We start from the raw sequence: 27,428 nt of genomic DNA, 5'->3' as shown, positions 1-27,428 counted from the left end.
TCCAATAGAAGGGTCAACATTAGAAGTCAAGAGAATGCACACTCAGGACTGGGCCTTGTGTATATGAACAGCAGAGTCCCCGACTCCAGCATTGAGATGCAGGGCTTAGCAGCTCATAACAAACAATACTTACGATGTCATGACAGCTGACTCTCAGAGAGCACCAGTGGACTGTTCAGTGCTTCATACACTTTTCTCAGAACTCCTGACTATTATCATCATCATCCCCATTGCACAGATGGGAAAACCAATGAGGAGGGCATGTAAGGGTCTGCTCACTGTCATGTAGTAAGTGTCAGAGCCTGAGTCAGCCTGGCTGCACCCCTCCACTTCATCACAGCTCTCCTGCCTCCACCTCACCAACCCGGCCACATGTGACATTGGTCTGCTCCGTTCTCATTTTTACACTCCCTTCCTCACTAGCTTCAAGCCTCTGGTGCCAGGGACACAATGCTCAGGCACTCTCTGAGTGAGCACCCACTCCAGAGGAGATCCTCTCTCTCATCCCAATGGCTGCCTGTCTAGAGGAGTCCATGGGGTAGGGTTCAGTGACTGGGGATGTGTGCCAGGAAAACACATTAGAGAAGGAGGCCCCTTCTCAATTCCCTTTCAGCTGCACCATGCAGGAATCTACAAACTCAGCTACCAGACCAGGTCTAGTGAAAAGCCAAGGAGAAGACCCTGTGGATGGAGATCTTGGTAATTACGTGGGGCTGCAGGGGGGACACTCTTCTGGGAGGGAGAGAGCTGCTGTTTGATGGACTTCTGTGAATTCCATTCCCTAATTTTGTAAAACGAAGACATTGAGCAAGTCATCTCAAAGGTCTCGCCCTTCCTGTTCTGAAAACTCTGTAATTCAACTTGCATACAAAGGAAACACATATTTGATAAGCACATCTATTTTTCAATGGCTGGCCTGCCTGTTATTTTCTCCAGCACTAAATTACCCGAGATTAAGCACAGTCAGCTGCATGGCAGCCCGCACGAACAGGGCAACATGACACAGACCCTCCAGAGCATCCGCTGGTTGCTGCAAACACAGGAACAATCATTACGTGCGAGTGCTGCGGGTCCTTACACAGCAGCTACCTGACAGCAAACAACTGTCGGAGGCAGGCAGGACCAGACAGTGAGGTCTCAGACAATGGGAGAGGAGAGCAGAGAGATGAACATGGACACATAAAAATAGGATAACAGAGAAATAAAACATGAAAGACACGCCCTGCCTCATTTGCATTTATTTGGAAATGCGCACACACAAAGAAACATTCTTTATAAGACTCAAATCTGGGAGACCATCCCCCCTAAAGATTCCCCAGTTCTGTCACAAAGGAAGTCAAAAACTAGTAAACCGAGTCATAACAGAATGACATGGCTGGTGTGATCCAGACACAGAAGCCCGGGGTGAATGGGACATCAGAGGGTGCTTCCTGTAGAGGGCCAGGTGAGAGAGGAAAATGATGAGACTCTTTAAACTCCACAGTAAAAGAACTGTTGTTTCATAAAACAGTGAGTGTGTAAGAAAAGTTTAATAGGTGTGACATCAGCAAAAGTGGTGGAGCAGGGACCTCTGGGGTGTTCCTCCTAAGAAATGCTGAAAAACTTGACAAAAACTGGCAGAATCAACCTTACCAGCATGCCAAAAGATAGCCACAGGAATGTTTGCCACTGAAACACGGCAGGAGAACACTGCAGGATTTTAGCTTGCCGTAGCTCTGCCCCACGATGCAGTACAGCAGCTGTCTTGAATAGGGCAGGCCGAGTTGCCCATGTGGACATTTCCGGAAAGAGCAGAGTGGATCTTATACCCAAGGAACCAGGTTTGTTGGTTTTGACCTGACAGGGGTTTCCCTGGAAAGACGTATGCAGGGAACTGACTCACAAACAAAATGGAAAATCCGAACAGATCTAAAACAGCGAGGTTGAATCAGTGATCAAAACTTTCCAGCAAAGAAAAGCCCACGATCAGATAGCTTTTCTGGGAATCCTACCAAATATTTAAAGAAGAATCAACACCAGTCCTTCTCAAACTCTTCCAAAAATAGAAGAGGAGGAAACTTCTAACTCTTTCTATGAGGTCATCATTACAAAGCCAGGAAAAGACATCACAAGAAAAGAAAACTATAGAACAATATCCCCTATGAATATATATGCAAAAATCTTTAACACAATGCTAGCAAACTGAATCCAGTAGCATTTAAGGGATTATACATCATGATCAAGTGGGATTTATCCCAGAAATGCAACAGCCATTCAGTATACAAAAAATTAATGCAATACATCACATTAACAGAATAAAGAGAAAAAATGATCAATTGATATCAAAAAAGGAACTCACGAAATACAGTATCTATTAATGATGAAAAATTAACTCAATAAACTAGAAACAGAACTTCCTCAACATGATGAAAAGTATGTATTATAAATCTGCAGCTGACATCATACTCAATGACAAGACTGCACCCTTTCTCCCTTAAGAGCAGGAACGAGACAAGTATGCCCTCTTTTGCCACATTTTACTGAAGTTCAAGCTAGAGCAATTAGGCAAGAAAAATAAGTAAAAGGCATCCAAATAGTAAAGGAAGAAATAAAACTATCTTTACTTACATATGATACGCCCTTATATGTAGAAAATATAAGAACACACCCACAGTTAGAGCTAATAGACAAATTCAGCAGTGTTGCAGGATACAAAATCAACTCATCAAAAATCAGTTGCACCGATTTCATATGCCAGCAATAAAAAGCCTGAAGAGGAAATACACTAGCAATAAGCAAAAGTAGGAAAACTATTTCATTTACAATAGAGTCAAAAATACTTAGGGATAATTTTAGCCAAAGAAGTACAAGTCTTGTATACTGAAAATTATCAAATGTTGAAACATTTTTTTAAAACACAAATAAGTGGAAAGACATCCTAGATTCATTAGTAAAATGCAAATCAAAAACACAATCACATACCTCCTCACAGCCACTAGGATGACCATGAAACTAAAATAAAATAAGTGTTGTAGAGGATGTGGAGGAATTGGAACCCTCATAGGTTTCTGGTGGAACTGTAAAACGGTGCAGCTGCTATAGAAAACACTTTGGCAGTTTCTCAATCAGTTAAACATAGAATTCCCATATGACCCACAATTCCACTCCTAAACGCAGGTGCTGCTCAGCTTACAACGGGGTTACCTACGGATAACCCACCATATGCTGAAAATACTTTAAGTAAAATATACATATAATACAACTAATCTACCAAACATCATAGCTTAGTCTAGCCTACCTTAAACATGCTCAGAGCTCTTTATTAGCCTACAGTTGGACAAAATAATCTAACACAAAACGTACTTTATAATAAAGTGTTGAATATCACATGTAATTTATTGAAAGTGAAAAATAGTATGGTTACGTGGGTATTCAAAAGTACGGTTTCTACTGAGCGTGTAGTGCTCTCACTCCATTGTAAAGTCAAAACAATCTTAAGTCAGGGACTACCTGTCTATACACAAAAGAACTGAAAACAGGTGTTCAAACAAAAACTTGTACACCGATGTTCATAGCAGTTCTATTTAAAATGGCCAAAAGGTGAAAACAACTAAAATGCCCATCAACAGATAAACGGACACACACAATGTAGTATATCCATATAGTGGAATATTATTAAGCCATGAAAAGGAATAAAGTACTGACACAGGGTACAGCACGGATGAACCTTGACAACATGATGCTGAGTGAAAGAAGCTAGTCACAAGAGGGAGGCCACATGACGTATCATTTCATTCACATGCAATATTCAGAACGAACAAATGCACAGAGGCAGAAAGCAGATGAGTGTTTGCCTTCCTGGCAAGATGTCCTCCCTTCGCATGTCCACAGCCTTCCTGCATGATCTGCCACTGTGCCCTGTGCTTGGGGGTCTCCAATCCAAGAGCCTCTCTCCCCCTCCTACCCTGAGGCCTGGCAGGGGCTGCTACTACGGTCACACACGGTAGAGTCCTGTGCAAACACATGCTTGTCTCTGAACTGCCTTTCAACTCTGAGTCTGGTTCCAGGGCTATGGATGCCGGATGTACCCTAGAGTCACCCAGGGAGGTGACTGAACCATACTAATGCCAGCCTGCCCTAGAGACTAGACTTAGAATGTGGACAAGAAGCCTCTGGTGTGCTCCCCACAGAGGACACTGCAGCCGGCAACCTCTTCCCAAAGTGTCTATACCATGGGGACTGCAGGCAGCAGGTCCACCTCGCTCCTCCCAGTTGCCTGCGGACGGGCTGCCCTCTCCAATCCAAGGGAATCTCGCGCTCTGTGGATTCCGCAGCTGATTCCCCAATGCTTGGCCACCGTTCTGCCTTCCCTGGGCTCCTCCTGACCCCAAGGCCCTGCTTCCTGTCCATTCTTTGCACCCACAAGTCTGGTCTTTCCAGGGTCCTTCCTCCCCTATGGCCCCAGCTCTTATCTTCCTGAGAATGTGCCTTGCTCCTGGTCATTGCCCAGGCCTTGAGAACCAACATTCTGCTCTCGGACGCCCTGCTCAGGGCTCCAGAGCCCGGCGCCAGCCAGCCTGACACCCCCAGGCTCTCCTGTGTTCATCGGGCTTCGATGCCCTGGACCCGGCACAGCCCCATTCCCCTCCTTCCCAGCCAAGGCTGTGATCCTCCCCATGCGTCTCCCCCATGGTTCACCCCGTCTCCCTTCAGAGTCCTCTACTGCAAAGTGCAGCACCGCTTCCTCGGGCACTCACATGGCTTGACTCTGGGTCCCCACCCAAATCTCACCTCCAATTGTGAGGGGCCTGGTGAGAGGTGACTGGATTGTTGGGGCAGTTTCCCCCATGCTGCTCTCCATAGTTCTCAGGAGCTCTGGTTGTTTACCTCCTCAGGTGCTCGCTCTCTCTTGGCCACGTGACGAAGAAGCCTGCTTCCCCCTCGCCTTCCACCACTATTGGGAGTTTCCGAGGCCTCCCAGTCAGGCTGTTAGGCCTGCAGAACTGTGAGCCAATGAAACTTCTTTTCTTCATAAGTTGCCCAGTCTCAGGTAGTTCTTCATAGCAGTGTGGGAACTGGACTAATATAGGCAGTGTTCACCCGCTGCCTGCCCCGCACACAGCCTCCCCAGTTGGCCAGAGTAAAGCCTCTGGGGCTGCAGACCCCCAGCCCTGCATCCCACTAGCACCTGCCCTTTGAATAGCGCACCCTTTCCTTCTCCTAGGGCTTCCCCAGGGCCCTGGAGGCGCCAGCACAAGGACCTCACCTTTAGCCACCACCTTCCACTCCTGCCTCGCGCCCGCCCCCGCGCCCGCCCCCAGCACTCCCAGAACGCACCGCGGCGCCCGTCTAAGAAACATGTGCCCGCCGGCAAGGCTGCCTCTCCAGACCCACTCACACCGTCAGCTGCTTCAGGCCTCTCCACACACATGCGTGCACACACACACACACAACCACGGCACATCACACACACACTCACATACACACTGCAGCACACCACAAACACCACAGCGTATCACACACACACTCATATACACATGCACACACACAACCATGGCACATCACACACAGAGACACGCACATGCACACACTCCACAGCACACACCACACACCACAGCACATCACACACACACCACAGCACACCACACTCACACATGCACACACACACATACCCCACAGCACACCACACACCCCACAGCACATTACACACAAATACATACACATGCACACACACATAGTCCACACACATACATGCACTCCACAGCACACTGCAATCTCACACATGCTCGCACTCACATTCACATACATTCCACAGCACATCACACACATGCATGCATAACACACACACTGACATACACATGCACACACTCCACACACCACACATAATCACACTCATATACACACATCACACACTCATACCCACACGTGCCTACATATACACACACCACACACTACAGCACACCAGAGACACAAGTACATGTACACACCACACACATACATGTACACTCCCCCATACACTCATACATTCCACAGCACACCACATACACACAGACGCATGCACAGCACACACAATCTCACGCATTTGCCTACATGCATACACACATTCACCCTGACATGCACACACCTCAGGCCCTCTTTATTTCCTTTTCCGCAAAGACTTTATCACCATGTGACATGTTTACATGTCCTTTTTAAAAGTCATATTGGCTCACACTTTCAAGTGTCAGCTCTGTGAGTACACAGATATTGTTCTGTGAACCGCTGTGCTGCCAGCACCCCAAAGTGGTCTGACACAAGTAAGCTGTCAATAAATGCTCAGTGAACCACTCGTCCTACAGAGCTCAGAAGAACACAAACTCTGGACCCCGGAGTGAAGCGTGCAGGCCGGGATTCCACTCATGCCCCTGCCCCGGCACCAAGTCCCCAGAGGTCAAGGCTCCCATGCCCTGGCATGGCATAGACACGCCCCGCTGCATCTCACCGAGCAGCAGCCTCGCTTGATGTCAAGTGTAGTTTCGATCAGCTCAAACTCCCTCACTGCTGAAGACGCAGACTGGAAGGGGCCTCCCAGGTCATGTCACCCATCTCTCAGTCTCCAGTCACTCCAGCCAAGCACGGGGGCTGGCCCCATGCAACGTGTACTGTGATGGCTCATGAAGCAAGAACCCAAAGATGTGATTTGGGCACTGCGTGTTTTCTTTGGCCTGCAGACACTTTCTGGAAACGGAAGTCCGGGCTCCCCAGAGGGGTTCCTTTCCCTGTCCCTGCCCTTGTCCTGCACCCAGCTATGGACAGAACCACAGAGACAATGGCCCACAGGGACGACCTGAAGGCAAGTGCTTCACTCAGCAGGCCTCAGAGAAGCCAGGACAGCATCTCAGAGAGAGCCTCCAGAACTCAAAACTCTCCCCACCAGAAACTGCTACAAACAAAACATTTTCAATCTGACAGAAATAAATCAGCAAATCCAGACAAACCCGAATGTTTTTTGCATGCTTTACCTAAGCAGCAGCAATTCAAATAAACCGCCCATTGAAAAAATGCATGTGGAACTAACCTAAATGTATATGTTATAAAGCTTTTAATACAATAACTTCATTTTTGTTCAATTTCCTTTCCATGTTGACATTAATTACAGTTTTGACGACTTTCCATTGTATTGGACTTTCCAATTTGAAAAGTGCTATCATATACATTATTCTTTGGATTTTCAATACATTCTGGCAGGGAAGGCAGGGTAGTAACTACAGCACTCATTTTCAGAGATAAAGCTGGACTTCCCAGTCTAAGCTCAGTGACATGCCCGAGTGACACAGACATGGATCTGGAACTGCACCTCCCCCACGACCCATGCTGCCTTTGTAAATGCGCAGAACCTGCTCTGTCCCCAGTAGGAGCAGGCTGCTCACAGATGAAGAGAGGTTCTTTCTTCCACCGGTGACCCCTCCACCTCCTGCACCTAGGGAATATTTTATGAATTGTTGCCTGGCATATCGGATCCACAAATATTCATTTATCTGACTCCTTACTCCCTCTACTCCATGTCCTTTACAAAAAAAAAAAAAACTCCAAAAGGTTCAATTTTGTTAAACCGTATGTAATATTTAATCTTAAAAACCAAGGAAAGTTTAGAAGCTGAAAGTTTAAAACAGGAAGTTCTTACATTGAGCTCTGCCATATATAATGCAAATTTGGAGTTGGTTTTAAGTTCTTCAATGAAATGTTTAAAATGTTAGTTACTATAAAGTACATGGGTCACTATTCTGAATTTAAAAGCAGGATATATCCAAATAGCATAGATGATCATTGTAGATTTGCAGATCATAGGAAGGATTTCAATATACTAAAATAATATGCTAGGTAGAAAAAATAAGCTGAACAATTTTGATTGTATTTTAAAATTAGCATTTTGATATTTTCAAATTAACTGAAGCTTGCTACCTCCCTCCAATGCAGGCCTGTGTTGTTTCATTCAATCTCTCCCTGTCACAGGTCATAAACAAAAAAAAGTTTGTTATTGATCACCAGATTAGCAATTTTTAAGTTAAAATAATGGATGTTATGCAGTGATTGTCAGAGGGAAAACAGCAACCTTCTACACTGTTGATGGGAGTAATTCGAGACAATATTTTTCAAGTTTTTTAAAATGAAATTTCACAGTAACTATACAAATATAAGTGCATAGACCTTGAAAACAGCAATTGAATTTCTAGGTACACATCCCAGAGAAATATTCCTAAAAGTATTTAAGGGTGCCTGTGTAAATATATTTCCAACTGATTTGTTTGGAGAAAAGCTGAAGACACCATCAATAGCACACTGGTTAAAAAATAGCTGGTGTACCAGTGCTATAGGTTATTTTGCATCAATCAGAATGAGGCAGATCTATTAAGTCTGTGAAAGGTGATATATTATGATGCAAAAAATTACAAATAACTAGATTACAGCCTAGAGATGTGACATCCCACGAGGTCAGACTCCCCTTCTCTCCAGCACTTCCACCAGGGTTCTCACACGGATGTCAGAATGACCGTTCACACCAGCCTTGAAACAAAACCCTTATTTGCCCTCTTATGTGGTGCGTGATACTCTCATTCAAACATGTACCTGCTGAGTATCAAATAAGCCTGAAGTGCTTCTTGACTAATTCTGCCAAAAGTCACTTCTATGAATTGCTGAGATCAGAGGTCCTTCAACTACTGTAAAAGTCACAGGGCCTGTGGAAGTGGCTCCTAGGGCTGGCACTCACACAGACAAGAAGACGCAGTGTCAGAAGGAGAACTACCTTTTATGTTGATCCCATCTGTTTGCAGCAGCCCAGGAAGCAGCTCTTCAGAGAGAGTGGCACCCTCCTGGAGACCCTGGCCTCGGGCTTCTGCAGCAATGGAGGTCAGTAGTCAGCTGCTGAATCTGGGTAAGACTAGCGTAAAGTCTGCTCCATGTGGCTGAGGACTGTTTTCCTACGCTGTACCCAATTTGCTAATTCATTGGTCCCCATGACTAAAACAGACATACTTAGTTAACTACTGACTATGATAGTTAAAGACTGATGAGCATTCATCAGTCTTTCCAGAAGGTTCTCTGACTCTTGTGCCATCCAGCCCCAGCTAGCCTGAAGTGCCCAGGTTCACATTCATGGTTCTACCACCAGGACCGGTCTTCTCAGTGTTTGCTTATTTGTCTCACTACAAAAGCACCTTGGGCTAAAGACTGAGGCAATCTCCATCATATCTCAACATTCTGGCTGAGGGTCAGCAGAATAACCTCCATTTCCCATTTGGAGGCACCTTGCCAGGTGGAGACACAAACACTAAGAATTTTGTCTTTTCTAAAAATAAGAAACATGCCTGGAAAACTTAGAAGGAAAAATAAAAAAGAGGTTGTGACCAAAGGTCTAAGAGAGACACAGAACCGCAGGATTTCAGAGGCACCTGGGATAATCTCGAAAGGCTCAAGGACAAGACGGTATTTGAGTCTGGACTGAAAGAATCAACATTCCATCAGTTTATTTGAGCAGTTCAGCTGGAGGATGGAGCGTGAGCAAAGTGGTTGAGGCAAGACAGGGCCTGGATGAGATGAAACGTTTGCCTACTGGGACCCAGGGTTCTTAGGTGGGGTGAGGCCTGAGGCTGAGTCTCTCCACTGTGCCCCCAGCCCAGACACCAAACCAGGCTTCCCTGCACACACTTTTGCTGCGGATGATGTGGTGACAAGTCATAGGTGGACTGTGATCATGTAGACAGGGAAAGGTTGGCAGCTTACCTTCACAGCATGTCAACGAGGAGGCTTATTGAATAAATATAAAGAAAGAGAAGTGTGAGAAACAATCACTTATTTAAACACTGCTCATGGGTATTTAAAACACCCATGCCCCACATACATGGTGAACACATACTGCAGATGGTACCTGGGGCTTTGTGACACTGTTTGGAAAGAATGATCCATATGTAGATTTCGACATCCTTCATGAGGCCATGGTTTTCGGCCTTTGCATATAACTGCAGCACTTGGAAGTCATGGGAATTAATTGAAAATAGAAAAGTTAGCTGGGCGCGGTGCTTCACGCCTGTAATCCCAGCACTTTGGGAGGATGAGGCAGGTGGATCCTGAGGTCAGGAGATCGAGACCATCCTGGCCAACATGGTGAAACCCCATCTCTACTAAAAACATAAAAATTAGCCAGGCATGGTGGTGTGTGCCTGTAATCCCAGCTACTCGGGAGGCTGAGGCAGGAGAATTGCTTGAACCCCGGTGGCAGAGGTTGCAGTGAACAGAGATCGCGCCACTACACTCCAGCCTTGGTGACAGAACTAAAAAAAAAAAAAAAAAAAGGCCAATAGCTCTTACTTTTCAGGAAACCAAATTTTGCCACTTGTCAGTTCAGATGACTAAAATTTTGATGCCGCCTCCTTTCTGAATGAAAGTCAGGAAAAAAATGGTCTCAGCCTTTGTTACTACAGCATTTGTTAATGCTTGTCCGCAAGTATCATTTGAGTCATAAAAACTGCCTCTATTTTTCTCTGCCTCATTTGTGTTATGCTAACAAGCCTAGAGCTTGTAAGTTATCATTAAAAACATGAAAATGTATATTATATACTTTAGGCTGGTTTGATCTTTACCTTATATGATAAAATATAATGATGAAACAAACTGCACTACACAGACACACAGACAGGCTTTATATAGCACAAAATAAGAAAACCTGTAGTCTTGAGAATTCCTTAGTAGAAGCCAAGATGCAGGGAGTTCAGGGAGGCTCACCTCTTGTGGCAGAGCAGGCACAAGTGACAGAGAAGCGGGAGCAGGTCCCTCAGTGAACAGAGCTCTAGCAAGCATCAGTGTTCCTGCTGCTGTCCTGGCTGGTCTTCATTCACCAAGCCGGGGTCTACTGCGGCTTTCATTGCAGAGGACTTTAAAAGGCATCTATGGTTCCTGGCAGTCATTTATTATCCTACTGTTCATAAACTAAATGAGTTTGCTTTCTTTATCCTTTCCACATCAATCACGTTCTGCAAATACGGAATGACTCTGTGGTTTTACCGTGATCTTGAATACTCCACAACATCGTTCTTCAGTTGTGCGGGTGGGACATAGACCCAACCCTTGCCCAAGTGGCTTCAAATCAGGTTCCATTTAATGCAGGGTACCCCTTGTCATGATTCCTGTCATAACATTCCTGATCTGAAACCTTGCCTGCAGACATTTTTTTGTCTCATTATGTTTAAAATTCAGCTATGAATGCTGATGAATGTCATACAAGCTCATGCATTCCCCGGATAAATGCAAGGTTATGCATTCGTGGCATTCTGGAATCTTTCTTCTACAATTATACCTGCAACTTCATTTCCTTTCATGAAAAGCAGGAGAGAGGCTTCATGTGAAATTGGGTGGTTTTTCAGGTCAGAGGTCAAATGCACTGTGAGTTATTTTTCCACAGTGTTTTTGTGCCTGACACTTGTTGTCCCTGTGAATCAGCAGACAGGACTGCCTCTGTCATCTCAGGGAGGACACAGCCACAGGGTTAGGGCCATGTCTGAACACACCTCCACCAGAAGCGGGCAAGGGAATCTTGACCACAGAGCTTCTCATGATGACAGTGAAGCATTTTATTTGTAATGCGATGTGACTGTGTGCCTTGCTTCAACACTAAACATTCACCAGGATGTGTTCAGATAAACACTCTCACTTAAGCACTCGCTGGGTCCCCAAGAGAACTCTCACTGAAGATTAAAACTCAATTCAGTGAAATGTAACCAGTTAACAGCCACTGGAGGGATCTACCACACCAGGAAATATAACTCCAAGAGCCTCCTTTCTATTGAAAATCGATGTCATACCCATATGGGAAAAGCATGAGCATCTGCAGTACGTCTCCTGGGGAGTGGGGTCGACCACAGCAGCTGGGTTCAGTCACAGGCTCTCAGCCGCTGGCTCTGGGAAGCCCATGTTGTTGGTATCATAGTGGCATGGGAGGGGACTCAGTCCTGCCTGCCACTCAGTGTTTACTCCAACTCCCTTCCCTCCTGGCCCATGGAGTAGGTCAGTGATCCATACTACATGCTGTAACACCCACTTGGGGCCAGCCTCCTCTGCTGCACCCACACACTGATAAGACATAGCTGTGCGGCCAAGAACTCCTCAAACAATGAACAGATTTTTCAATCAATGAATGTGTTTTTATTCAAGAATAAATGAGTGAATATTTAATAATATTCAATAATTTATTTATTAATATTTAATAAATTTCAAATGAATGTTTAATAAAAGTACAATAGTTAAGGAAACTACTAATTCTACCAGAATATGTATTATAATTCATCAGTTTCCCAACCCAAAGCAGTCTAATCTAGTAGGAGAAGCATTCAGCAAAACATGAGAATTAAAAGACCCTAGTTCTATCAGTATGTATCTGGCATCCTTGTAGCCTCTGGGCCCCAGCTTTCTAATTTGCAAGCTACCTGTTTGTGGGCGGCAGCATCTATACCTGTTAGCTTTTACTATAACCAACACTCACTGGCTTAAAGCAACAGCCATTTATTACTGCTCAGGAGTCTCCAGGTCAACTCGTGGTCCTGCCGACGTGCGCCAGGCTTAGCCAATGTGGGCTCAACTCACCCAGCTGTGTGCCCTTAGCCACCCATTAGGGACCATTTCACCTAAGAGGACCTGAGTGGGGTGGTCCACCTCTTCTCCAAGAGGTCTCTATCCCCCTCCCCACCACCACCCCCACCAGCAGGCTAGCTTGCCTGGTTTCCATGGTGGTTAGAAGGTTTCCAAGCAAGTCACTGAGAACCACAAGGCCTTTGCCTCCCAGGCTTGGTGAGGGCTACCTAGCACCAGCTTCTCTTGTTGGAAGCAAGTCCCAAGGCCAGAAAGAGACTTGCCTCTGGATGGGAGAGATTGGAAAATCACACTGTAGAAGAATGTGGACATACAGAGGGCCATAACTGTGGCCACTGCTTATAAGCAATCTCTTATGGTATCTTATCACTCATTCTCCGGTGTGTGTTCCTGGAGTATTTCTTTTTTAAAACTTTTTAATTTCATTTCATTTTGTTTTTAGAGACAGGGTCTCGCTATGTTGCCCAGGCTGGTCTCAAACTCCTAGCCTCAAGTGATCCTTCCACTTTGGCCTCCTGAATAGCTTGGAATACACCTGCAAGCCATCATGCCAGCTTAATCAGAATGACTATAAATCATGTTTCGTTTTCTGGTTTTTGGTTTTTTAGACATGAAGTCTTGTTCTGTCACCCAGGCTGGAGTGGCTCACTGCAGACTTGAACTCCTGGGCTTAAGTGATCCTGCCACCTCAGTCTCCCAAGTAGTTGGGATTGCAGGCACACACCACCATATTCAGCTAATTTATATTTATTTATTTACTTATTAGAGACAGGTTCTTGCTACATTGTTCAGGCTGGCCTTGAACTCTTAGGCTCAAGTGATCCTCCTGCCTCAGTTTCCCCAGTAGCTGGGACTACAGGTGCATGCCACCATGCCTGACTTTCTAGACTATTTCTGTAGCAAGATGGCCCCTTGCTACAGAAATGGTTTGGGGAGCCTTGAGGCAACCTTAGAGAGGACGCATCTACTCTAGGAAGATGACTTTCTTCCAAATGGACTTGGCTTCTTGGAGATATTGGCAGATCAGCTGGCATTTCCCCTGATCCCTAGAGATGATGCTTAGCCTGAGCCAGCCCTCAAAAACTCCACCTCTGCATACTGAGTGAGCTGGGAGTGATGTTGGGAGGATACCTTTCTTCCAGGAAGACAATCAAAAGAAAAGCAAACCTGAGAAAGTGTGGACTGATTTTTATTTAATTCTCCACTAACTCATCCTTAGCCATTAGAGGTCTTAATGATGCTATGTCTGAGGCTCTCATGATCCTGTTTTCAGAGCTGTTTTGGGACAGTGTTGGAGACTGTATGTTCAATTTACCTTGCTTTATAGCAAAGTGATGGCAATGCTATTTTTTTTTAATTCTGTCCATGAATAGAAGGCCCGAGGCTGGGTCTCACTGGTGAGAACCATCAAGCTTCCTGCCAGACTCCCTCAGGGGTTCTTGAAACAGCTCCACTTCTATTTGTCCCTTTTATCCAAGCTGCTTGATAGATTGTTAGCTCTCGCCAAGACTTACATCAATCCTGCAGTGAAATCTCACCCACTCCCAACACACACACTCCACACCGCATCTTCTAAATTCACTCTATTTGTGGTTTCTGTATGAAAATCACAATGATCATCTGTTCTGCAAACACGTGTGCTTCCCTGCTCCTGTCGTCCTTTAAATCCTATTATACTTAATTTTTAAAAGTATTCTGACTTCCAAAAGTTCCTCAATATTGTATAAAACAAAATTATTTGCCTGTTTTTGGCACTATCTTGTTGCTTCTCTACTCTTTACATATGCAGGCTCCTTTAGCAACTCCTGGCTCTTTGATTAGGGATATTCATGAAGCCTCCCTGAGCACTGTACATGTCTCCCGAGGTGCTGCAGCCTTGCTCACACCTGACCATGCCTGAAGTCCAAAACAAGTCATCAGCTGGGCCATACTCTTTCCACAGGGTCTGGGGGAAACAGTTCTATGCCTTCTCTCAGCTTCTGGTGTTGCCAGCAATCCTTGCACTTCTTGGCCCACAGATGCATCACTCCAGTCTCTGCCCCCATGGACATGAGTCCTTCTACCCTGGGTGTTTTTCTGTCTCTTGTCTTCTTATAAGAGGAGTTATAATGGATTAAGGCCCCACCCTACTAGTCCTGTGTGACCTCATCTTAAGTAAGTACATCTGCAATGACCCCATTCCAAATAAGGTCATATTCTGAGGTTCCAGGAAGGATATGCATTGCAGGGGGACAGCCTCCAACCCAACACTGACCACTTTACTGGCCAGCCAATGTTTATTGAGCCCTTAATATGGTCCTCATGTGAAAGACACTTCAAGCATGGTCTCCTTTCATCCTGAAAATGAAGGAATCAAGAAGACACTCTTATTATCCCCTCTTTACAGACGAGGAGCCCCTGGGCAGTGACCAGTGACAGCTGGTGTTACATCTACAGAGAGGTGCTTCCACTCTCATAGCCTTGGTACCCTGTGCCTGGCATATGTTTCCATTTCTCTACTGCAGTTTCATCTGACATCTACAGATTTCCCGATATGCTGTGGTTAAGGCATGTTTTTCCTTTCATAAAAACAAATTTTTCCATAGAATATAGAAGAGCTAAAAACTTGGTTTTTCAAAGTTAGAAGTAAGTGATCAAAACCCCAAATAATAAAGCAAAACAAGGTATACTAGGGTCCCCCAAAGAAACGGAACCAAAAGGATGTGGAGAAAGAGATTTATTGGAAGGAACTGGCTCACACAGTTATAAATCTGGCGTCTGACTGACTGACTGACAGTGTCATTTAGAGGAGGTCAGCCTTTCATTTTTCTGTCCGGCCCTTCAACAGATCAGATGAGGCCCACTCACACTGGGGAAGCCTAGTCTACTGACTCAATTGTTAATCTCATATAAAAACACCCCCACAAACACATGCAGAATAATATTTGACCAACTATCCGGCACGCCATGGCCCAGTAAAGCTGACATATAACACTGACCATCATGCAAGGAAAGCCCAGTCTGTGTGTCCGGCCAGCATCACGGAGGGCGCCAGGGAAACAGAAACATGGCACATGTTTCAGACCCTGAAGCCACCTCCCCCGAACCCCCGGCGGGGAGGCTGAGGCATGGCTGGGGTGCACAATAGCTCCCCTGATATTTGCTGGGCTGTGATGATGCTCAGAACCGCCCTCCACAGTGGCCCAATCTTAGTGCTAACTTTTTGGTCCTCATAGGACTCAGCCTTAAATACTGTTTAGGACAAGAGAGAAAAAAGTCCTTCCTTTCATTTCCAGAGTAATCTGCAGCTGAATAAGAGGAGAGAGATCAGGGGAGCATTACAAAACCTGGCAAATCACTTGCCATCTCAGAAAATGGTTGCTTCTATCTTTACCCAATTTTCTCAAAACATTCTGGAAATCGACAGAGTGATGGGGAAGAAGGCTCGCATGGGGTCTGGGGAAGATGTTCCTTTTCCTGCTGGCTGCCTTTTACCTACAAAGGTCAGCACAGAAAGCAATCAATTAAGCCCTAAGGGGCATTTGCAAATTAGTCTCCATTTGACTTGGCATTTCTAAAGATAATGCACCCCAGAATAGAACAGAACAGAAAAAAAAATGAGAGAGTAAGAGTCCAGCTGCTCTGGAAAATGCAGCTGGCTGGAAGGATCCTAACAAGCCGGTGTGTGGCTCCACAAACCCTGGGTGCATGGGGACCTGGTAATCCTAATTGTCATCTGAAAAAAGCCTGTATGAAACAGAGACAGGCAAGCACGGTTGGAACCGCTCTACTAATGAAACACAACCACAAACGCGCTGCAACACAGTGATCCCCAGAGAGGCCGGGCATGCAGGGCGCTCCCTAGAAACTCTCTCCTCCACGAACACCCAGCCTCTATCTTGCTAAGACTGCCCATGGTTTGGCCTCACTGGTCTGTTCAGGAAAATTGCAGAGGAAGACAGATAGGTCAAGCATGAAACTTTGGCAGCGTTACAGAATCCAAATTCAAAGGCTATTGAGGGATCATCAGAGGGCAGCCTCGGGTTGGGGCAGGTCACCTGAATGCTCAGAAACCAATGTCTTCACTTTTCATAAGGAAGATACATTAGCTTCCTGTGGCTGCCATGGCAAAATACCACAAACGTAGTTGGTAAAAGCAACACAATGTTTTTTCTCTCACAGCTCTGGACACCAGAAATCCTAAATCAAAGTGTTGGCAGGGCCACGCTCCCTCCTGAGCTCTGGGGCAGAATCATTCCCCATTCTTCCAGCTTCTGATGGCCTCTGGTTTCTGCTGACTTGTGGCAGTGTCACTCCTGCCCTGCCTTATCTTCTCTTCTGTCCACCTCTCTCTGCCTCCCTCCTAAGAACACTCATCTTTGGATTAGGGCCCCCTAGGAAGTCCAGGATGATCTTGAGACAGTTGGCTCACTGGGCACGGCGGCTCACGCCTGTAATCCCAACACTTTGGGAGGCTGAAGTGGGTGGATCACGAAGTCAGGAGATCGAGAACATCCTGGCCAACATGGTGAAACCCTGTCTCTACTAAAAATACAAAAAAATTAGCTGGGTGTGGTGCTGCACGCCTATAGTCCCAGCTACTCGGGAGGCTGAGGCAGGAGAATTGCTTGAACCCAGGAGGTGGAGGTTGCAGTCAGCCGAGATCATGCCATTGCACTCCAGCCTGGGCAACAGAGAAAGACTCTATCTCAAAAAAAAAAAAAAGACAGTTGGCTCAATCTCATCAGCAAAGGCTCTTTTATAAACATGTCAGCTGCTGCAGCTTCCAGGGATTTGGCATGGATGTTATGGGGGACATCACTTTCCACCTGCCAAAGGACTGGGGAGAAGGTCTAGACCTGTCAAGTTCTGCCATTTTGTCAACCAATGAAAACAAAGTGCTTGGTGCCAGGGCTCTTGCTGAAACTACTGATGACAGAAAAGAATGCAGCGGTCTACAAGATGAACACTCAGGGCCAAAGACCTGCAAGCTCAAGACTGTGAAGAAGCCCCCAAAATGACTCTGCAACCCTCATTGCAGGGACACACAGAAACTCACGTGCTGCGTGAATACTAGCAGCACTTCCATTCCATGACTCTCACTGTGGAAAGGACCAGCACATGGCAGAACAGACACATAGTATCTGGATGACAATTCCTTAAATCAGGACCTTTACACTGGGTTCCCCTGGACTGGAATCCTTCACACTCCTCATGATCTGACAGAAGACTTGGCCTTCAAGCACAACTCTCACCCCCACCAGGAAGCCATCCTGATACCTCCATAGAAAATCCACCTCTTCCTCAACAAAATGACTTATACATCCTCTGAGGTGCAAAGCTCACATTGCCTTATGACGTGGATTTTTTTTAATGGTCTAAATGATATGACTTTGAACATCTCCTCTAGCTTGCTTTCTGGGTTTTGGATTGTTTGACTCTTTCAGGTCCCGTGAATTATTCAGAGGGCAGGATGAATTTCTTATACAAACAATACGGCAAGAGTTCTCGGCTGACTGTACAAAGCCTTCAGCTCTAGGGTTTGCCTTCATTTTTGCACTAGATTGAGGATAAATTTTATAACTTATTATTCCATACTCCAGCACTGAGCTCCTGCAATGTGGTAGGCATCATCCCTGATGCTAGGATGCCAAAATAAACCAAGATTCCATTTCCCTTCTCAAGAAACCATAGCGCAGCTCAACCAATGTAAAGCCTCCACACGTAACCATTTGCAAATAAAATGTCTTTGTTTCAAAAGCTTCAATACGCCTTAAAATTAGCATAAACCTATTCCACTAAATACCATGAGATGTTTTGCTCAATAAAAGAGGGAAGTCTTTCAGTTAAATAATTTTCACCTAATCTCAAGAATTATTAAGTCAGTTATATTACTCTAAACAAATGAGAAAAAAATCACAAATAGCTAAGTGAAATTCTAAAAAATTGTTTTTGAAAATCGTGTTCACATTTTAATTGAAGTTGATTGGTTTTTATTCATATATCAGTATCAATAAAAATGTCCTTCAACCTCACCTTTGAATGTAAGCTGTTAGGTCTGACCGCAACTATTACTTAAAACTGATGAAAATGAGTACATGTTCTCATCATTCAAACACAGTGGCTCCTCCAGGAACTTTGGAATAAAGCCTCCGTGTAATGTCCAAACTCTTTAAAAACCAACCCCAACATTTCAGCTTCACCTCCTTCTATTCACTTTCCACCTGTGCTATCCATTCACTCCCTACACACACATTCCTGATGTGTTACACTAAATCCTACATTTGAACACCCGCTCCACCAGTTAGTGTCAGACACTAATGGATGTGAACTTCAATTTTATTATTTGTGAGGTAAGGATAATAATAGTTGCTTCAATCTTCTAAAAAAAAAAAAAAGTAAATGCTATGGAATATATTCACACACAGCAGGTTCTTGATAAAGGTTCCAGGATGGGCTGAAATTAGGGCCACCTCCTGGTACTCAAGCCTTGGGCAGTCCCATCCTCTAAGGAAGGGACAAGAGTCCAAGCTTGGCTTGCAGAGGGCCCAGCCAAGCCGAGCTTGGACTCCTGTCCCTTGCACTGAGCGTGGGTAGCATGTGAGACACGCTTCTAGCCAGCAGCACAGGAGGAAGTGGCCACATGTCACTCCCGTGATTATGACTGTGATATCCACCTTGCTGGAACACTGTCTCTCTTGCTGGCTCTGACGAAACACAGCCTTGTTAGAAAAGCCCACGTGGTAGTCTCTGGCCAACAGTCAGTAAGAAACTGATATGGTTTGGCTCTGTGTCCTCACCCAAATCTCGTCATGAATTGTACTCCTATAATTCCCCCATGTTGTGGGAGGGACCCAGTGGCAGATAATTGAAACATGGGGGCAGTTTCCTCAATACTGTTCTCCTGGTAGTGAATTAAGTCTCAAGAGATCTGATGGTTTTATTAGGGTTTCCCCTTTTGTGTCTTCCTCATTCTCTCTTTGCCTGCCATCCATGTAAGATGGGACTTGCTCCTCCTTGCCTTCCACCATGATTGTGAGGCTTCCCCAGCCTCGTGGAACTGTAAGTCCAATGAAATCTCTTTCTTTTGTAAATTGCCCAGTCTTTATCAGCAGCATGAAAACAAACTAATGCAGAAACTAAGGCCGTCTGCTGATGTGAGGAAATTCATGTGAACAACCACCATGAGGGCTTGGCAGTGATCCTTCCTCAGTTGAGCCTTCAGATGGAAACCCAGCCGGGGCCGACAGCCCAATCTCCACCTTGCAGAGGGCCCAGCCAAGCCAAGCTTGGACTCTTGTCCCTTGGAATATGTGAGCTAATCCACGTGTGTTATCTTAGCCACTGAGCTTGTGGAGACATTATTAAATAGCAATAGCTAACTAGTTCACAAGGTGAGTTCAGTCAAACATGGATTTGTGCAAAAGCAGAAATAAACAGTAGAAGAAAAGGGAATCCAGGAATGTGCATCTGGGGCTATATGATAGGAGGCAGAATTATAAAGGACTTTAAACTACAAAAGCCTGTTGAGAATTCCCAGTCAAAGCTGGTGGCAGCACTTCATTAATGACCAGGTGAAGATGTCATCTTTAAGCCAAGCTTCTTGTTTCATCTGCCTTGGACACAGCCACTATGAAGCAGAAGCAAATGGCACATGGGGTGGCAACCCTGAGGCATGCTACTGACACACCTCACTGGAGGTCCTGGAGGACCATGGACAAGAAAGACCCTGCAGAAGAACAGCCAGTGCCACGGGTCCCCTCCTCTTCCAGGCAGACATGCTGCAGGACATCTGCCAGGCAGGATCTCATGAGGCTGCATTCCTGAAGGCTGTGTGAACTCCTCTATTCCCTTTCCAGAGAGAGTTTTTAGGGAGAATTCTGCCTCTGCTTCCTTATCATGCTTTGGATGGGTGTGCTGGGAGCCCTCAATCCCTGGACACATCAAGTCACCCCACACTCAATAGACTGCTCAGGTATCCGGGACCCTGGGCTGGATGCAGCACTGGACAGGAACTTGTTTTTGTTTGTTTGTTGTTTGTTTGTTGCTAGTTTGGTAGTAAATGTACTTGGCCTACATGTGGAAAACAGGGTTAGCCTGACTATCTGCTGGCCAGAGCAGTGGGCTGTGGCAGGGATGGCCAGCCATATCCCAGAATTCCACATTTTCCACTCCACAGGGAACCACTTCTCCTGGGAATTAACTTTCTGGGCTGCCTTGCAGTTGAGGAGTCCACAGACAGACAGAAGTGTGGCACTTCTGAGCCTGGCCCACAGTGCCTCTGGCAAACGCCCCTTCCACCTCGTGGTGGGTGGCATGGAAACAACCCCAGGGCACCTTGGGAGCCAGAGGCTGAGGAAAGCGAAGTCCTTGTCAGCCTTCTCCCTCAGACCGGCTTGGAGACGCACTGCCCCCGACCTGTTCCTTCCGCAGTAAGTCACTTGCGCAAGAAATGGACTGATGTCATTTGAGTCATTGTACCCTCTGGAGTGTATCTGTCACAACAATTAGCATACCCTAATAAAATGAATCCTACAGGCTGACATGAAGTGAGATGAAATGTCCCGAGAGAGGTGGTATCTGAAGCTGTTTTGAGTGTCCTCTAGAATCTTGGACTAAGATGAATACCTGGGTGGTTACGAATGAAGGAAAAAGGAAATGAAGGAATGAAGAAAAAGAAGGGTGTTCATGGAGAAGGAGGTATGATGCTGAAGACAAAGTTGATCTACCTCACAATGTTACCGAGTGGACTGGGGACACAGAGAGGAATTCCATTCGTAATATGAAAAAATAAATAATGTATTTCCTTGCAGGCTTGAGTTTTCAGACCATGAGAACACTCACAAGGAGAGCAGGCAGCCTTCAGGACCTTCAGGAGCAGGAGGAAGCTGTCATTATGAAAGCATGATTGGAGGTGGGGTACTGCGAAAGGCTCTTACTTTTAAGGGCAGGATGAGAAAATCAAGGCTGTAGGAACTGCAATAGCTAACTAATCGGATGAGCTCTTTGTGCCGCTTTGCTTATGGTTTAAATACCGTCTGATTTAGTAGGAAATGACCTGATCTATCATCCAGACCCTAAGGCTGGCCAATGAGCGTAGAAGATTCTGAAGTTTCATTTGTGTGAATGGTACAGCCTGAGAGGAGCTGTGGAGACTGTTTTTTTCTTATCCCCACAACTGTGAAAGAGGAAAGTAATCAACTAATCAACTAATTACTGCTCACCAGAAAAGCTGTCTTAGCACGCTTGAATACAATGTTCAAGCTTAAGATACAGTTTAAGAAGGTAATACCTTAACAACCCAAATTCAGAGTAAATATCCATATCTGACTACAAACGTTACAATTTTGACATCTCTAGAAAATAGGTCTTCAGCATATCTCCAGTTGATATTGCTTTATCGCTGAGGGAGAAAACCCCAGCCTCACCGTACTACAGCTGGAGAGAGCCGCCAGGTGCATTTGCTGCACCTGTGCTGGCCTTCCCATGGTGTGCAGACTGCCCCAGTCAGGAAAAGCAATCACGTCTGTGGACACGATAGTGAAAGGTAGACATCTGTCAAGCTGGAGAGCTCTATCAGGACAGGTGCACCAGCTTCCCTAATAGGGGCACTCAGGTTTGCCATGTCATTGCTGCATTTACCAGCAAAAGCAACAAAGCGGGTGTGGGGCAGGTATGTCAGCTAGTGTGCAATTAGCACGGGCCCTCCTCTAGCCTCACCTCGAATCAGTGCTGTCCGAGGTGACTGGACTCAGAGGGAAGACAGGAGAAGGGGGTAAGGTCGCAAAAGGGTAGAAATGCCCCCTCCTTGGCCTCTACATGCAACACAATGCCACCAAACACCACTGGCTCTTGGCAGCTTTGGCCCCAAAGGGTCAAAATGACAATATCAACACAGTTACAACCCAGGGACCAGGGGTTGTGACTTAAACACACAGGACACCTCCTACTTTGCATTCTCTCTCCTCTAAATGGTTGCCTAGGATACGAGGGAGCCCAGATTTTGAAAAACAACACAGACACTGATTGCAAGCTCAGACTTCCTCCTAGTTATTCAGATGAACAGGGAATTAGAAAGCAGCCACCAAGCAGGTTCGCCCAGCGCTTCAGGAGGTCCTTAGACTGGAGAGGACCTCACGGTCCCATCTGCACCTGCAAAGCGGAGCTGGGTTCAGCCAGCCACGGGGAGGCTCTGAGGGGCTACCTTTGAACACAAAGGAGTGAATTGGGTAGTTCTCATTTTCTAAATTCAGAATAAGATGTGACCGTCCATCACTGAAACACTTACTTTAGTGATTCATTTCCAAGATTCCTATTTTCTAAACAAATCACCCTACCAGTGCACTCCATTTCTGGCTTCCCAAATGCCTTTAGGGTCACTGCTTGCTCAGGGCCAAGAAGAAATACATTCCAAGTTTTTCATTTATACAAATTGTCATAAACCTTAACATTTCACCAAATCCTCTACTTCAATCTCTAAAGCAAAAAAGGGCAAAAATATGAACTGACCAAATATTCTTCCAAATGTTGGTGACAAGCATAATTCCATTCTTACGGGTGCAAGAGAAGAAATTTTACTGATGTGAAACTTACATTCACAAGATTTTTCTATGAGTTTCACTCATACTGTGGAGTACAGTCGGATTGAACAGAGGAGGGAAGCCTGGCATAATGGAATGTTCTATGTGGTCACAGTCCCTCTGAATGATGAAAACAGACATTCTCAACTTGGCATATGGTCATAACCTCTTGATAATGTTCCAGAACAGTTCCTGGGTCACACCAAATGCGCATCCTACCAATGGGAAGCAATATCCCTATTTGATTATCTGTCTCTTTGTATATGGCACTGAAGATACACAGAAAGGTCCAAACTGCATTCAGACTGTTGCAAAAGGTTTTGTTTTGCAGACAAGATGACATAAGTGGAATCTGGGCACTTGCCCTCTCCTCACATGGGGGAGGACTCCCCTCCAGGAGCATTGGATAGCCATCTTCTTCTTCCTTGGTTTTCTGTTTTTTCACAACACACAATTCTCTCCTTCCTTTCTCTAATTCACTTCTCTTCCTGCCTCTTCTGGGAAGAGCAGCTTGCATTGTCTTCCAATGGAAATGATAGAATTACCAGCATGAGCACAGACAGAATGGTATTTGGAAAAAGCACCGTTCCACAATGTACTGTTGCAAGATCCACAGGTACTACTGAAAGCTCTCTGTGCCCATTTCTCCAGTGGATATTAACGACCAAGGCATTTGATTTTTGCACATGTTTCAACATGGGTATTTATACTCTAAAAACTGATGAGCTGAATATTACTTCTAAATAAGTTCTACTTTTCCTGATAATACTAGTGATGATTCCAGATTGTGTAACATTTGGCAGATCCAGTAAAGTATACAGGTGGAAATGTAAATCATAGTTTAAATAATAATCCTGTTTCTTATAATAACGGCAGTTAACATTTTAGTTTATACTCTGCTAGCCTTTCCCTTTCATATTTACTCATAAACACACTCTGACCCTTATATGCACACAGTGAAAGAGAGATGGATGTGTGCGCACAGTTTTGATTCCTGCGTGAGCCTCTCTGACAGTATACAGTTACCTGATACACAGTAGAACTGTAGAAGTGCACGACATTTTAGAGCTTTTTCATGTAACTCATTCATCGTGGGCCCACAGTAATTGAGACAGGAGACACAGAGAGGCTTTCAGGGTGGCCCAGCTGCCTAGAGGGATGTAGTGTGCCTCTATGTCCAGTGCTCCCTCCACTATGCCATGAATGTCTAGAACAAGTGTCTAATCCCAAATTTATACTTGACCTTAGAAAATTCACAAATATAAAACCCTGGAAGTATTACTCATTGTTAAGAAGCACTGAGCAGCTTCAGGGTTCTGCGAGCAGACCCATGGCTCAAGGGCACACTGCACCCATGCAGCTGCCTTGTGGCACAGAACCGCAAGCTCACAAAACAAGAACAAGGGCAAAATGATTTGACCCAGAGTATACATGCCTTCTCTTAGTTATTTCTCTCCCTTGGCATTTAGGGTCCCATTTGCAAGGTGGGGAAACAAAGTCCCACTTAAAATTAGCAGTTCCTGCAATGATGCCTGAGTGGTGTGCTTGCTGGGAAACAGTGGCATGTGGTACCCAGATCAGGAGGTATCATCTCTCTCAGAAGGTTCAGGGAGACTGGGAGAGCAAGAGATTATGGAGCTCTGATTAAACAAAATGCCCTAACTACAGTTCCCAGGCAAATGTTTTTCACTTTCGTTTTTGAAGAAGATACAACTCACCCCCTTCAGTCTTTCTCTTTGCAACTGCACTGCATGTTTATCACAGACTCCCTGTCATATCCATGACTAGCTAAGAGGCTCTGCCAGTGCATCATGTAAGGAAATGAAGCATTTTTCCAAGTATCAATCCATGCCTCTCAGCTCTGAATTCACCCTTCATTGCCTGTTTTGTGAAAATGGATCTGGGCCCTACAAATATATTTCCTTTGCCAACTAGAAGTAAGCTTTGTCAGCAGAGGATGCTGAAGAAACATTGCCAAAAGTTTCCTTCTTGTTTCTGCAGTGCTGTCTGAGCAGACACCTGCGGCCAGACCCCTGCCGCCCATACAGTTCCCAATGCCCAGTTCCCACAGTGCACAGGGCCTTTCCAGCTCCAGGCTCCTCCAGCGCACAGCATTTCTGCAATGCTCTGCTCCTGCAGCACGGGTGGCTCCTCCAGCCACAGGCTCCTGCAGCAGTTTCCCCGGTGCCCAGCTCCTGCAGTGCGAGCATCTCCCCCAGCACCTGGCTCCTCTGCTACACAGCAGTGGTTATGCTTGGCAGCCAGCAGCTTCCACCAGTACCTTCCTCAGTTGATGTTTCAGTGGAGTAATTCCCCAGTGAGAAACCTTCCTGTGAGCAGATCTCTCTGGCAGCTTGGAGGGTAGATTTCTGGCAGGTTTCATGGGTGCAGCTCTGCAGCAACCCCTCTGCCATCCACCGAGCCATGGCCATGATCCCTCCCTGGGTATCTATTTCTTTTCAATGTGCTCCTTTTCTCTGCTATTCCTGTATTCTTGTGTGCCCTCTACTTACTAGTCAAGCCTTCTCTATTCCAATACCCATTAGTAATTCTCTATATTAAACTTTTCACGTTCAAAGTATGACGCAGCTTCCCTCTTCTGATCTGATCCTGACAGATCCAGGCATAAAGCTGTTAGATGTCCTGATTGCAAGCAAGAGTCACCAACCCTAGCTGACTTAGAACAGAAAAGAGATTAGCACAGGATAGCTGGGTGTTCACAAAATAAAGCAGAGCCCTGAACAGCCAGGCTTGGAAGGCAGAGCCGCCTGAGCAGACCTAAAGTTCCCGATGCCTAAGCTGATGGGCTCAGCCGCCCCAAAATCGGGGCCTGAAATGGGATGAGTCAGGAAAGGGAATGGGAGTAGAGAAAGGAGGAAAAGCTAATGATGTGGTCTCAGCTGGAGGCAGCTGCAGCCTAGCCCACAGGGGTGCTCTGGAGCACCAAGGATCACAGAATCACCCCATCTGCAGCAAAGGCCCTGGGTCTGACCTGGCTGTCCACCACCCTGGGGAGCATGGGACAAAACCTTCTGGGTAAGGTGGCTCCATGTTATCTGGAAAGGGGAAGTGGTGAGCCCTTAGCAGGAACACAGCTGTGGCTCCCTCCATCATACATCATGAGAGGGGACATAGAAGGGGGCGGGTGGATGGGGAGTGAGGCGAAGTCCATGTACCACCCAGCCCTGCCCCGCCAGCTGCACGGTGAAACACAGACATGAACTTCCAGGAGAAGGCGGAGAGCTGACGCTTTGCCTGCTGGCTTTTATCTGGGTGACCCCAGGTCCACTCTGCTCCTGGCATGCCAAGCCTTCACGAGCCTCAGATGCTCCCACTGGAGGGACGGGAGAGCATCACACAACAAAATGCTCCTTCCACTGCAAAGGTGTGGCCGCAGGGAGGCTAGGCAGGTGTGCTATGTTTTGATGTGTGTATGTGATTTAAAACCCAGGAATCGTGCAATCCTGTACTTGCTGATATTTGTATTTTTCTTGGCTAGGGAGAAGCTAGTAGTCAGATTAGCCCACCGCACCCCTCAAGTCCTGTTTGTGTTGAAGTAGTATGTAGTTGTGGTTTCTGTTTGCCTCACCCTTGACATTCTATTTCTCAACATTACAGACAGCAGCAGTGTATCTATGTGATATTCTAAAGAAATACAAATTTCTTCACTCCTAGAACTTGAAGGATTTAACGGGATAAAATCAGGAAAGGGAATATTCTGGAAGCATGCAAATGAACAAGATACCACTTTTCAAGATAGAACAGAATGGGCGTCCAGGAAAAGTGATCTACATATGACCTCCTGAATGCCGATCAGGCTCTGGCCTCTCTCTGTGGTCAGCCCACCCATTCTGTAATGCCCACTCTCAGACTAAGAGGTCTTTCCCTGCACCTGTGGATACCACCTGTTTTTCTGAAAGTCCTTCCGGTGGCCTGAGGTCTACTTTTAAATGCTCCATTACAATGGGGCCTATTTTTCTTTTTCTTCCAGGCATATTTAAAATCATAGCATAAACCATGTGTTGGCATCTCATTGAAAGCAGTTCCAATTGTTTCTAAGTTAGGAGCTCTTTCTTGTCTCAGGTTTGGACCAGCCAGTCTTCCAGACCATTCAACAGCAACGCTGAAACAGCCCTATCCCTCCAAAAGACATAAACACAGAAAAAACGGCCACACGACTTCAAGAATATGCAGAAATGGATGGAATAACTACAACAGGTGATGACTTTGATGCTTAAAAGATACACTGTTAGTATTGAGCAAGGTTTG

General features: G+C 45.7%; 2 protein-coding genes across 9 annotated transcripts in view; one reads left to right on the top strand and one right to left on the bottom strand.

Moving 5' to 3' along the window:
* Positions 1-27,428, bottom strand: part of GABRG3 (gamma-aminobutyric acid type A receptor subunit gamma3) — a 571,515-nt gene that overhangs the window by 437,952 nt on the left and 106,135 nt on the right. The gene's annotated exons all lie outside the window — the stretch shown is intronic.
* LOC129482521 (uncharacterized) overlaps positions 1-27,428 on the top strand; it is a 122,833-nt gene that overhangs the window by 68,133 nt on the left and 27,272 nt on the right. For 6 of the 8 annotated variants that reach the window (XM_055278465.2, XM_055278467.2, XM_055278474.2 and 3 more), the window contains one exon: positions 27,243-27,377. In XM_055278465.2, the coding sequence (XP_055134440.2) occupies positions 27,356-27,377 (22 nt within the window). In that variant the 5' untranslated portion in view covers positions 27,243-27,355. Of the gene's footprint in view, positions 1-4,874; positions 4,985-6,689; positions 8,528-20,980; positions 21,280-21,392; positions 21,494-27,242; positions 27,378-27,428 lie in introns of those variants that run through there. The other 2 variants (XM_055278468.2, XM_055278472.2) reach the window with 2 other exon arrangements.

This window comes from Symphalangus syndactylus, chromosome 5 (assembly GCF_028878055.3).
Source record: "Symphalangus syndactylus isolate Jambi chromosome 5, NHGRI_mSymSyn1-v2.1_pri, whole genome shotgun sequence".
Taxonomy (NCBI): domain Eukaryota; kingdom Metazoa; phylum Chordata; class Mammalia; order Primates; family Hylobatidae; genus Symphalangus; species Symphalangus syndactylus.
Note: the sequence above shows the minus strand (reverse complement) of the source record. Positions and strands in the feature narration are given on the sequence as shown.